This window comes from Genypterus blacodes, unplaced genomic scaffold (genome assembly GCF_046128005.1).
Source record: "Genypterus blacodes isolate CSIRO-AG114 ecotype Tasmania unplaced genomic scaffold, CSIRO-AGI_Gbla_v1 ptg000299l_1, whole genome shotgun sequence".
Classification (NCBI taxonomy): Eukaryota; Metazoa; Chordata; class Actinopteri; order Ophidiiformes; family Ophidiidae; genus Genypterus; species Genypterus blacodes.
The window spans coordinates 152501-165875 of NW_027467090.1; the positions used below are offsets into that span (position 1 = coordinate 152501).

Here is a 13375-nt window from a genome sequence, read left to right on the forward strand (position 1 = left end):
GACACGCCGAGGTTATAAACACACTGCCGCCGCCGAGTGGTGTGAGGCATGATCTGTGATTAAAGGCTGGGGTGTGTGTGTGTGTGTGTGTGTGTGTGTGTGTGTGTGATGAGCTGCTGCTGTTCATTTAGCTGTGAGCTGGCCCGGTGCTGCTCGGGTGAGACCTTTTCAAACCCAGATGTTCCGTGTTTTGCTCATTTGTGTATTGAAAGGCAACACGGGAATGCTGACTGCTGGGGTTTGGCCTCTCCTCTTCTTCTTCTTCTTCTTCTTCTTCTTCTTCTTCTTCTTCTTCCTCTTGGTGTCCTTCAGATCAGCTGCCTTGCACACAGCAGCTCTTGTGTTTACTCATTATCTTTACTCTGCTGTTTTAGTCTGCGGGAGTAAAAATAGTCTTAAAGGCGGAGCTGCCACAGTGAATATGCACTAATTTGAAACAGGGCTAATTATTCTCTTTATAAAGGTCAGCAGTGATGCTCTCATGCACGCAGGAGATGAAAGCACATTCCATTATAGTCACAGCTCTGAAGCTATGTTTGAAGGTTACAGCAGTTTTAGTCAAGTGTGCTCATTTGTTGTTATGGAGCCGCCGTTCAACACAGCCAGAGGAGTCTCTACACTCCAGAACCAGAGGAGTCTCTACACTCCAGAACCAGAGGAGTCTCTACACTCCAGAAGCAGAGGAGTCTCTACACTCCTCAACCAGAGGAGTCTCTACACTCCGGAAGCAGAGGAGTCTCTACACTCCAGAACCAGAGGAGTCTCTACACTCCAGAACCAGAGGAGTCTCTACACTCCAGAACCAGAAGAGTCTCTACACTCCAGAACGAGAGGAGTCTCTACACTCCAGAACCAGAGGAGTCTCTACACTCCAGAACCAGAGGAGTCTCTACACTCCAGAACCAGAGGAGGCTGGGACCGGAATCGCAGTTTAAATATATTTCTGAAGCCGGGGGGGGGGGTGAACATTGGGTCGACGGGGTACACAGGTGAGCGTGTGTGTGTGAGGTCTCCGTGTGCTGTGTAGCCCTCAGAATAGAGCTTTGATTGAGGAGGAAGTGGCATTGTGTTGGGGTCTGTTCAGCACCGGCACCTCTCAGGCCTCACGCTGCGAGTGTGAGCTTCAGTTGTGCGCATATGTGTGGGTGTGCTTTTGGTGGTGATCGTGTGTGTGTGTGTGTGTGTGTGTGTGTGTGTGTGTGTGTGTGTGTGTGTGTGTGTGTGTGTGCGCCAGTTTTTCCGGCTCTGTTTTGTTAAAGGTTAAAGCACTAAAACAGCTTTTGACAGGTCGCTGCTCATAATGTGTGGTATGGTTTATAAGAGTTGATCTAGCGGAGGTCCACACAGGGCGTCGGGGAGGCGATCACCTAAAGTAGACGTGTTAAAACCTAATAAATACGGAGGGAGACGCAGGAAATTGGATGGTAGCTTGGCTCGCTGCCCTCCGATGACACTGTAAAAGTGTGTGCAGACAGGAACTGAAGTTGGATTATTATTTTACAAAGTAGAATATGCAATCCTGCTCCTAGAGGGAGACACACACACACACACACACACACACACACACACACACACACACAGGCAGATCTTATATATCCTCTAAGTGTGTCCAACTTGGCAGAATAGTCTTTTTGTCTTTCTGGATTTGCTGAATCTACATGAGTGTGTGTACACGTGCATTTGATATGTGTGTGTGTGCGTGTGTAGTTTTTGTGCGATTGCATTTATTTTGGAGTGTTAATGTGTATGTGGGTGTCCACTCCTGTGTGATGAATTAAGCCTCAGATAATGAATCGGACACTTAGCCAACTTATCAGCTCACAACTCCTTTGTTTGTTCTTTCATTTGTTTGCAAAGGTGTGCCAGTGTTTCCGCTTTTCTTAATTGTATGTGTGTGTGTGTGTGTGTGTGTGTGTGTGTACAGCCTGGTGGTGCTGTATTTGGTGCTGGAGCATATTTGAGTCTGTGTGTGTGTGAGTCTGGGCACATTTTTGCAATTTTACTTTTAATTAAATCTTGGCGTCTATTTTTGCTTAAATTGTTGTACTGCCCCCCAAAAATGTTTTATTAGAGGAGAATGAACATTTTGGCTTGTGAAAATCTTTTGCTATGTTGTGAAAACTTCTTCAAAGGTCTGGATTCTCGAATATTAGAGGGAGGAAATTCAAAAGATTAATGTAAGAATTGGAGAATTGGAGGAAATACTTGTGCTTCTTCTTCTTCTTCTCTACATCCAGCTGAAGATGTTCTGCCCTGGCCTCTGTGTTGTCCATCACACTTGTTTGTTTGTTTGTTTGGTCGTCCCGGCAGGAATGTCAGATTCTTACAAGCCAACATTTGTGGAGTTCTTTAATAAATATTTTTTTAAACGGTGCAGTATTTCTCCTGCCAAGTTCAATGAAACACAGAATGGCAGAAAGGACTGCAGACTGCAGACTGCAGATGGTTAGAAGATCAGTGTGTTTGAGAGCTGGTTTTGATCTTTCCAGACACATTTAAAATGCCCAAGATGAGCTTTCCCCATTCGCCTCCACTACCATGATTTATGAATGTATCCATATGATGTCATCTTCAATAAGAAACCAAAATAAAGAATAAACAGTCAGTCAGACCAGCCTTCAAAACTGCAATGTTATCATAGTGAAGACATAATGTTCTCAGTCCATTGAGAGTCATCTTAACTATCTTCACATCATGTTCACCTTCAACCAGAAGCCAGATCATCAGGAACATGAGTGTGTATGGTGACACTGTGAGCTCCTGCATGCATGCTGTTCCTCAGTAGATGAGCTATGATTTAAATTGATGTTAAGGTGCCAGACTGCAGCCATGACGTCACCAATAATCAGCTGTGTTCCAGCTATTCTTAGTATAATAGAGACAGACAGATCGATGGAAACAAAACATGTCAAAAACACAACAACACTGAATAAAGAGTCTCACACACCTGCACCAGACCTGAACACGTCAATAAAAGTGTCAGACAGCGAGTCAGACGATCAATCAAAGCAATCATTGAGATTTAATCTGTGTGATATTAGGAAGCGCCTAAACCGTTCAATGTTAACTGTTGGACACACAGGGAACCGTGTGCAGCGGAGAGAGGCTGCAGGTTTTCACGCCAATCCAAAACAAATCAGCCAAGTTCAGTGATCAGCTGCTGAAGCCTTTGGTTGGAGTGAAAAACCTGCAGCTCTTCTGCCGTCCATGGAGCGAGTCGCTCCGTTCATCTGAGCAGAATGGAGAAGGTGGAGAAACACGCTAAATGTGTGAAAAGCATTTAGTTTAGCATAGAGAAGAAGAAGAAGAAGAAGAAGAAGAAGAAGAAGAAGAAGAAGCCCCCTCTCATCAATAATGCCTCAGTACCAGCATTCTTTCATTCCAACATTTCCAATCAACACATCAAAGTGCAAAAATATCACAAATACAAAATCGCGTCACTTTTCTTTAGAGATCTCCCAGCAGGAGGCTGAGATTCTCACACTCCAGTTGGCAGCGCTCCAAACTGCTGTGTTTCTGGCACAGATCTGCTAATGTTATGAAATCAAAGCCCATCTTCCCCCCTGGCCTCTTTCCCCAGGATGACTAATTCCAATCCAGGATTTATTCCGCTGTGAAGCACAAAGAACTAGAAATGCATTTCCTGAAAAGAAAATGCGATGTGATGGCAAACGCTGGAAACGTTTGCCCAATGCTGAACAAGTGCCTGAAAAGAATGAGTGCTTTCTGTACGTGAAGGTGTGAAGGAGTTACAAGCAGTTTGAGTGACAGCTACAGCTCAAACCTTCAAAGCGGCTGTTTGTTTATAAACAGGTGTAGCCAATGAAGCACAACCACATGTGGAACAACTGGCTCCCACACAAAAACTGTAACTGCTATCTGAGAATGTGTGTGAGAACTGTGACACCAGGAGAACTTCCTGAATGTAGGGAGGTATTATGGAGCAAAAAGGCCAGAAAATAAGAAAGAAGCAGCCAGATGAGATGTTTAATGGAAGCCCAGATGCGCCCCTGCCACTCACATATTGATCACCATAGATTCGCCCTCTTAAAGCAACAACAACAACAAAACAATTGTGGACAGTCTATTATTCTTTCAATCACATTAGACCGATTATGCCTCCATCCAATGTCAATAGCACTCCATCTGTTCAGGGACAAAGGGTCGTCTTCTTCATCATCAACCACCGCGTAGCACGTTTTGTTAACTGATGTAAAATAATCGATGCTTCTCCTTGCTAAACCTGCACAATCCTCTAACATGGACATTGTACCAGAAACCTTCACAAGTTCTTAATCTGCATTTGCATCTTTGTCGCACACACACACACACACACGCACACACACACACACACACACACTGGCTGATGGTAACCATGGTTCCTTTGGAAAAAGGCTGGATCCTGTCTGGGGATTTTAGTTCTTTGATTGAGGATGGATCATAAGGAAAATCAGACTGAGCCACTGAGCTTTGGCCACTCAAAGTGGAAGTGTTGCTGTAGCACCACCTACAGGAGAGTTTAGAATCACGGCATTTAAGGTTTTTTGAGATAATAATCTGTGAAATGCAATGAAGAAAGTAAACATGATGCAGATGCTTTTCTTCCATGTTCCCTTTCCTTCAGGATTTGTGTAGATGCAGAAGAACACGCACACACACACACACACACACACACACACACACACACACACACACACACACACACACACACACACACACACACACACACACAGGTCCAATGTGCTGTTCATGTTCTGCCTTAATGACCTTAACATGTAAATGTTAAATACTGGTGCAGTTCTGAGATGTGCAGCATAACAAAGCAGCATTCTGAGATGCAGTGCAGAGGATAAGAAGAGGCAAGGGTGTGTTTATGAGTAAATGTGTCTTAAATAACTTATGAGTCATAATTTATTAACTGACATAGCAAAGCCTCTCTCTCTCTCACACACACACACACACACACACATAAACACACACGAACGCACCCACACACAGTGACCTCTTGCAGCCCTGCCACTCATCCCAGTGGAATAGAAAACAATCTATATTTATTATACATATAACACACACACGCACACACACACACACACACACACACACACACACACACACACACACACACACACACGCACACACACACTCTCTTTCATAAATGAATGATGACTTGAGTCTCACATTTTCAGCCCTGATTTGTGGACTAAACTATCATCATCATAGAACATTACAGGTAAACATACATAAACATAAAGGTATATCTCCTACATTAGATACTTTACAGTGAGAAATGTCAATACATAACCCACTAAACAAGCATAATAGAAAATAAAGCATCAATGGGCCACAGGCAGACATTGAATTATAATACTAATAATATAGTAATGTCATAATTAGCTGTGATTTGAATAATTTTACATCTCCATTTTATTTCCCCTCTTTTTTTCCCAATCTTTTATTATGTTCTCATCCGTCCACTGATTTTATTCATCGTTGTTGACACTTAATAAATAAATGTTATTGCTGAATAATTTTCAGATTTCTTCAAAGCCGCTCCAGTTTCATTGTATGAAGGAAAAAAGCTCCATAAATAAATTTGATTTCTTTATTTTTCACTCGGCTTTCTAAACTGTTTCTAAATTCTGAAGTTGCAGCCTGACACTGGACTGTTCTGCTCTGCTTCCTTCCAGTGGAGGCTCTTCACTTAGGGACTCTGATGGCGGCACATGGATACTTCTTCCCCATCTCAGACCACGTCCTCACTCTCAAAGACGATGGCACTTTCTATAGGTTTCAGGTAAGAGTGATGACGCCGTCGCTGTGATATCTATTCTCTAAGTAGATGTACTTAGATCTGGATATGTATTTGTTATGCCAGGCAGTAGGCAGACATTTCATATTTACAATAGAGAATCAAGGAAATTAAAAATGTTTCCTAAAATCAATAAATGCTGGAGGAAGAGGGATTATCTGGGGGTTTGTTTTTCTTTATTTTGAACCCAAACTGCCTTCGTTCAGATGAATGAGCAGTGCATATTGTGTAATTCATATTCTGTCATAATTGAAAGAGGGTGCATCAGTTTGTTTAGGCTGGAATAGGCTGGAAATCTGAAATGGCACTAAAGGCCACAGGATGTTGAGAAAGCCTATTTTTAAGCCACCGCACGCTGTGTTTTTGTGTTGTTTACATTTCAGAAGAAATTGCCTCCTCCTGTATATCAATAGTGGGATTGACAGCTGCAGTGATTTTTTCCACCAGACGAGCTCCCCGAGTGAGCTGCATAGAAATAAGCAACGTAAATCAATGCCTGAGGCTGTTTGTGATCGTAGCCAGCTTCTCTTTGCTCCTCAGCCTTAATCTGCTCTCATCTGAAGCCCGTCATGTTGGCTGGCTCTGAGTAATCATAGCCTATGTGATTTACTAGATGGTTTAATATGACAGTAACCACACCTTGATTCACACTACGTGTCAAAACAATGTTTTCTTCTTCTCTACTTCCTCAACGATCCCTGATTGCGGCTTCTCTGCAGACTCCATACTTTTGGCCATCAAACTGCTGGGAACCAGAAAACACAGACTATGGTGAGTGTTACTGCTACTTTGTGGCCTATAGATGCTGATGATCCAGACATTTTGTGCAGAAGGTTTATCCAGTAGATCTGTTGTCTCTAATGTGACGTTAGCTGCTGCATCAGTAACACAGCTGCAGCAGCTGGTTGGGAGAAACTAAATCATCCGCTCTGCCTGGTTTATGTATATATTTAGGTCAGATAGGAAGAGATTGGTTCTTATTATTGTGTAGAGCAATGTGCATGACATATCCCTACACAATATGTTTGGATTTGTTTATGAAATATATGTTATGATTGAGTACTAATGTGTCATAGTTAATTGTAACTGCTTGAAGAATGCTTCCTTTACTATAACTAATAAAAATACTAAATTATCCTGAATTTGGATATGAAAAAGGACAGGAGGAAGAAAGAAAGACGTGTGTGTGTGTTATGTTGGAAGTAAACTACAGCTGTACATAAATGTTAAAGTATTATATTCTCATTAACACGGTGCAGTTAAAGTGCAAAGTACATCTACAGAATGTCCTCAAACACAACAGATGAAGAAATGTAGGGATTGAAACTTCCACCTCCATCTGAAGGAGCAGCTCAGACTGAAACACACACACACACACACACACCGTTGGTTGCTGTGTGAGTGGCAGCGTTAGGTGTGGATGTTTTGATGGTGAGACGGGGATGAGCCTCTCAGTGCTTACAGCGGAACAGAGTGGAGATAAAGCCTCCATAATAACACACAAACGCTTCCAGTGAATAGCCGCGACTCTGCAGGTGTGTCATTTGTTGTTTGGAGGTGTAGGGGAGGTAAAGGATGATGTGCACGGTGAGAATTGCTCTGAGAGACTCGGCGTCTCGTACGAAGCAACGGGGTCACGTGAATGAAAACAGACTAACGACATAATGACTTCTGCATAATGGTCAGATAACAAAGGGATGAAGGGGCGGCCATAGGAGAGGAAGACATCAAAAGTCAGGCATGAGTGCAAGCACACCCAGGCATGCTCTCTCTCTCTCACACACACACACACACACACACACACACACACACACACACACACACACACACACACACACACGCGCATACACACACACACACGCATACACCCACAATGAAGAGTCGATGACCTTTGCGTTTTGCAGGTCAGTTTAAATATGCAATGGAGAGGATTAAATGAGTAAACAGAGGGCAGTTTAAGGCTATTAAGACCAAGCTATCTCTCTCTCTCTCTCTCTCTCTCTCAGCTGTTTACCTCTGCAAAAGAACAATGCAAAATAAAGCTCGCCTGGAACTTGCAGATTATGAGGCGGTAAGTGAGGGGGGGGGGGGGGGGGGGACGTACACACACACACACACACACCTGGGCTCTTTTCATGCTGAAGTCTCATTAAATGTTCCATGTGTTTCTGCATGATCATTCGTACTCAATTCACCAAAGCTAAGAAGTGAACCGCCCACTCAGTTACACGGTGCAGAACTTAGGTAATGCAGTGATGAAAGTCGGTGCAGATCGGCCCAAAAAAATACATTCTTTTTTGTTGTATTTGCAGGAGAGCTTAGCGCGGCTACAGAGAGCCTTCGCCAGGAAATGGGAGTTCATTTTTATGCAAGCAGAAGCACAAGCAAAGTAGGTCTCTATATGACACACACACACACGCACAAACACACGCGGTGGAAGGAGATGCAGTAGAAACATCAAAGGAGTTCTGATGGCTGTCAATTTGTGTTTCTCTTCTTCAGAGTGGACAAGAAAAGAGACAAAATCGAGAGGAAAATCCTCGACAGTCAGGAAAGAGCATTCTGGGATGTGCATAGACCAGTGGTGAGTTCAGTAAACCTTCATCACCGTCATTGCTGTCGCTCACTGCTCACATCAGGCTCACTCCCAACAGAGAGGTGAAGGACATATACCTCTGCAAAGCTGCCAAAGTTCTGTTTTAATGATAGAAACGCTTCAGAAATCTAACTTCCCTGTGGATCTTCACATCAAAATGCACCTACATGCTTCTGTAGAATACTTGAATCATATCTGGTATTAATATCATGCATTTGTTCATTAACATTTGATGGCATAGGTGGAAATGCCTTTGGGCCAAAAGTGATAACAAGGAACTCAAATGTCAGTGGAGACAAATCACTGTTTTACAAATGGCCGTATGCTGATGATTTTCTATTCCTGGCAAAAAACTAAATCACTTCTGTGGCTCGTGGCCTTTTCAACAAATTGCAATGAGATTTGCTCAGGATTTTCCAGGTATCCTGCTAACAAATAGACACAGAGACAGACAAACAAACAAGGGGTGTTATGTTATGTTATTCAGACACATGTGAATCTCTATGTTATGCGATTACTGTGAGATATGAAGTGTAGCATAGAGGGCTGAACCCTAACTCTCTGCTGTTCATTAGAAATGCCACATCCATACCTGCCTGAGCACCATGGGCCTCACTGGTGCTCACACACTCCGTCTCTGTATCAGCGTGTAGCCTCCCCCTGAGGTTAAAGGGTCTGCTCTGCTGCGGCGCTCCAAAGGCCCCTGCTCCATGCCTAATTGGAAAATAACAAGTTCAATTTATGTGTCCTCGGAGCAACATAATCAATATTAATTCAGATTTCACAGCGACAGTCAAGCCACTTAACTGTGTTCTTCTGGAAGAGACCTAGATTAGATCACTTGTTCAATCAGGCAGAATTTGCACACTAAGAGTTGATTTCCCGCTGCTCTACTCATTTTGCTAGAATTGCCACATTCCTTGTTTAATTAAGCAGCATATGACAATGTCCCGGAGACTCCTCAGAATCACTTCACACACCAGCCAAACGCTCCGGGGTTGATTAACTGAAACTCAGATAATGGTGGAGCTATCCCAGAGACTGAGGCATAAAATGGAGGAAGGTCTTAACGATTAAATATGAATATCACTCTCTGTGTGTTCTTCCCCCTAAGCCTGGATGTGTGAACACAACAGAAGTCGACATAAAGAAGTCTTCCAGAATGAAAAACCCACACAAAACCAGAAAGGTACAGGAAATCTCTCCTCTCTGGTCGTGAACTCGGAGTTTCATCGCTGCAGGAAAGTTTTTTATAATGATCTTTGTGTCTTCATGCTGTCGTCCTCTCAGTCTGTGTACGGGCTGCAGAATGACATCCGCACCCACAGCCCCACCCACACCCCGGCCCCCGAGGCCAAGCAGCCCACAGAGGAGGAACTGCAGGAACAGGTGGGGACTGCTGGTGGCGCTCTAATGTTACAATGATGGAGAACTAAAGATCAGCAACAACAACACAGAGACTAAAGAGCCCATGACTTAGTTTACATTCTTTCTCCTTACATATCGTATCTTTATAGTCACAGTCAGTATCTACACAATCATTTCAGGGAGGTATTAAGGTAAATAGTGTAAATGTTATGTAGTTTATATTTTAAAAGGTGCCATCATGTTTCTTTGAGCTGCTGAGAGATGTTTGCTAACTGCTAACTGCTAACTGTCCCCTGCTTTGGTTTCAGATCACCTTTTGGCAACTGCAATTAGACAGACATCGACTGAAAATGTCTAAAGTGGCGGAGAGGTGAGCGATGTTCTCTGTCTCTTTATTCAGTTTAGACTGAATCGATCTGTTTACTGAGCCGTTAAACGGCCCGGCGTGCCTATGAATGAAGAGCGGCAATGACCTTGAGCAGCGACAGGGCACAGACCAGTCTGTCTGTGTGTGTGTGTGTGTGTGTGTGTGTGTGTGTGTGTAGGGGGGGGGTCAGTGAGTGTGTGTGTGTGTGAGTCAGTGAGCGCACTAAGTGTCCTTTTGTCGTTTCCTTCACCCGATAGAAGAAGAGTCCTCCGCCTGAGAGTCCTCTTTTGTCTCCTTCCCTCTTGTCAGCCAGTTCATGAACATTTGCTCATTCTAGGCTCATTATTGCACAACTCTGATCAGTCTCAGCTTTCTACACTCAGTTACTTTCTAGCTAGCTGCAAACTAGCATTCTCTTCTTGTTGTGACCAGATAAGATGGATGATCGTCAGGCTTCCAAACTGAAAAGTGACAAGACGTCAACGTCCTCCGTCACATTTCACCGTAACAGGAACTAAATCGGCTGCTGCCATGTACGTAGCTAGCTAGCTAGCAGGTTTGACTCTGCCATCATTGCTTGTAAAGCAGTGCAGTTGCTAGGTTACCGCCGAGCAATGGGACTATTTTCCTCAAAGGAAGCTTGTAATTAGAAATAAATTCATTGATAATTAATTTACTGTGTGAAATTATTAATTTCTTTGTTAAGTAGCCATAACATAAGCGGGGGCTAGCATATTGTTAGCCGGTGATCATTGTGTATCGGCCTGTTTTCCTTTTCTCAGAGGTGTAGACTCTCACTCGCTGTGTTTCTTCCAGTTTGCTGGCGTACACAGAGCAGTATGTGGAGTACGACCCCTTCCTCACACCACCGGATCCGTCCAACCCCTGGATCTCAGACGACACCACGCTCTGGGAGCTGGAGGCCAGGTGTGTGACGTGTGTGTGTGTGTGTGTGTGTGTGTCTGTAAGCTTCAGATAAGACCGGTGTCACACATGCTGCATGAGGTGATGCGGTGCGTTTGTGTGTGTGTGTGTGTGTCCTCCCGCAGTAAGGAGCCCGGCCAGCAGAGGGTGAAGAGGTGGGCTTTTGGCATCGACGAGGTTCTGAAAGACCCAGTGGGCCGAGAACAGTTCCTCAAGTTCCTGGAATCAGAGTTCAGCTCAGAGAATCTCAGGTAACACACACACACACACACACACACACGCACACACTCACACACACACACACACACACATTTTCTCACTCTGAAGTGTTGCACATTTTTATGTCAAAACAAAACTAGAGAAGCATTTCCTGAAGTTACGAACACTATTGTGTCTGGCTTTAGTTTAAATGCTGTGTGTAACCAAAGTGCACTGCTTCCATCACTGGTTAGCTGCATGCAGGTCACAGTTTTCTTGTTTATGTGCTGAGTTCTTTCCCAATAAGCAACCATATTGACATTCTGAGTGAATTATTGAGCTGATAATGACCTGACGAGGTCCAGCAGCACTCCAGCATCAGTCAGTCAGTAAGTCGATAGGAAAGAACATGAATCATCCCCACGCACAAAGAAATGCAATGAGAAAGAAAGATGTCATCAGGATTCATCAGCAGCACAGCAACATCCCCACAATATCATAACCTTCATATCTATGAATCACAGAGCAGCTTGGCAGATGTGAGAGTTTTCAGACACGCAGAACTCTGATAGTTACACCATTAAAGCAGTGTGAAGGTTCACCTTAGCAGAACAACACAGCCTCAGCCTGATGTACACAGACAGAGCTTCCACTTTAATTCCATCAAATGATCCTGAACTTCAGATGGTCTGACGCCATGACACAGACTGAGTCTTTACTCGCTCCTTAGAAATGTCTTTGCTCTGTATTTGTCATCAAATCTTCAACTTTTCAGTGAAGGAAAGTCAGGGGACAAAGAGCAGGTGTGTGTGTGAGCTAATCAGAGGCAGTCAGAGGGAGGGCAGGGCCTCAAGAGGGGGGAGGGGCTAAACTTACACCAACATAGAAATCATGCTTTAACTTAAAAACTAAGACTCTCATAGAGCCTGGACCTCTTTTATTTAGACAATAGTGAGGAAAGGAAAGCTGAGCTGTTTTCTGTGCCTTGTAGGTTCTGGCTGGCAGTGCAGGAACTGAAGAAACGTCCCATCAGAGAGGTTCCAACCCGGGTTCAGGAGATCTGGCAGGAGTTCCTGGCTCCTGGAGCGCCCAGTGCCATCAACGTGGACTCCAAGAGCTACGACAAAACCACCCAGAATGTCAAAGACCCCGGACGCTACGCCTTTGAAGACGCACAAGTGGGTCAAGAGCATGAAGTCACACACATCAGCCACCAGACGTCTGTGTTTCTGTGTCTGTAACAACAGTATCAAACCACAGCTACATATCTTCCTCTGGTGATGTCTTTGTACCACAGGAACACATCTATAAGTTGATGAAGAGTGATTCTTACAGCCGCTTCATCCGCTCCAGTGCCTACCAGGAGCTATTACAGGCCAAGAAGAAGGTAACACAATCTCTATGTGGACTCACAGTGTGGGTGTAGAGCGTGATAGTAGAGAGGTCGGCTCCAGACAACAGGCAGACACCGGGTTTCACACAATCCTATATGACCACAGACGTATCACGTATCAGCTGCCACATGTAGCGGCGCTGACTCAGCGAGAGACCTGCAGCCGTGTGGCCGCTCAAAGGTTCACTGATATTAATATGAGGAGCGTCCCCACATGATCATCGCCCAGCCATCCCATCCTCAAGTCAGATGGTTTGTCAGTGCTCTGTCAGCGCTACATTCACATGCAAAGCAAAGGGAGGAACTGGAGTCGCTGCTAAAGGCGGCTACTTATGCAGCGATATGTATGAAAATGAAACAGCAAGGCCAAATCCATCTGCAACGCCCGAGCTGGTGTTTTTCTGCTTGATGCGTTTGTAGGCTGCCGGTGCTGACTGGGTTTGTTACATCTTGAAGTACACACCTCTTAAGAGAAATGCATCCAAACCTATTAAGGCGGGTTGGAAATGGAATTCGTTTCCCTGAATACAAATTAACATCAAAGTGCAGGCACAACAAAGTGCAGCAGCTTCATGCAGAAACAGGAAGTGTTGTTAAAAAAGGCCTAGGCCAGATGCCATCATCGCCTCAGAATGACCACCATTTATGAATTATACAAATGTATTTAAGCCCTTAAAGTCTACCTGCTCTCCTATGAGTCCTCTCTCTAACATGGAAGCT

The 13375-nt window shown here is 44.2% G+C and overlaps 1 protein-coding gene across 1 annotated transcript in view; it reads left to right on the forward strand.

The window, feature by feature from the left end:
* rgs7a (regulator of G protein signaling 7a) overlaps positions 1–13375 on the forward strand; it is a 41639-nt gene that overhangs the window by 28128 nt on the left and 136 nt on the right. Inside the window, exons 4-15 of the mRNA XM_076137195.1 lie at positions 5688–5794; positions 6529–6580; positions 7816–7880; positions 8122–8198; positions 8312–8393; positions 9520–9594; positions 9696–9794; positions 10082–10143; positions 10957–11067; positions 11190–11315; positions 12254–12440; positions 12560–12649. Coding sequence (XP_075993310.1) covers positions 5688–5794; positions 6529–6580; positions 7816–7880; positions 8122–8198; positions 8312–8393; positions 9520–9594; positions 9696–9794; positions 10082–10143; positions 10957–11067; positions 11190–11315; positions 12254–12440; positions 12560–12649 — 1133 coding nt within the window. The remainder of the gene's footprint in view (positions 1–5687; positions 5795–6528; positions 6581–7815; positions 7881–8121; positions 8199–8311; positions 8394–9519; positions 9595–9695; positions 9795–10081; positions 10144–10956; positions 11068–11189; positions 11316–12253; positions 12441–12559; positions 12650–13375) is intronic.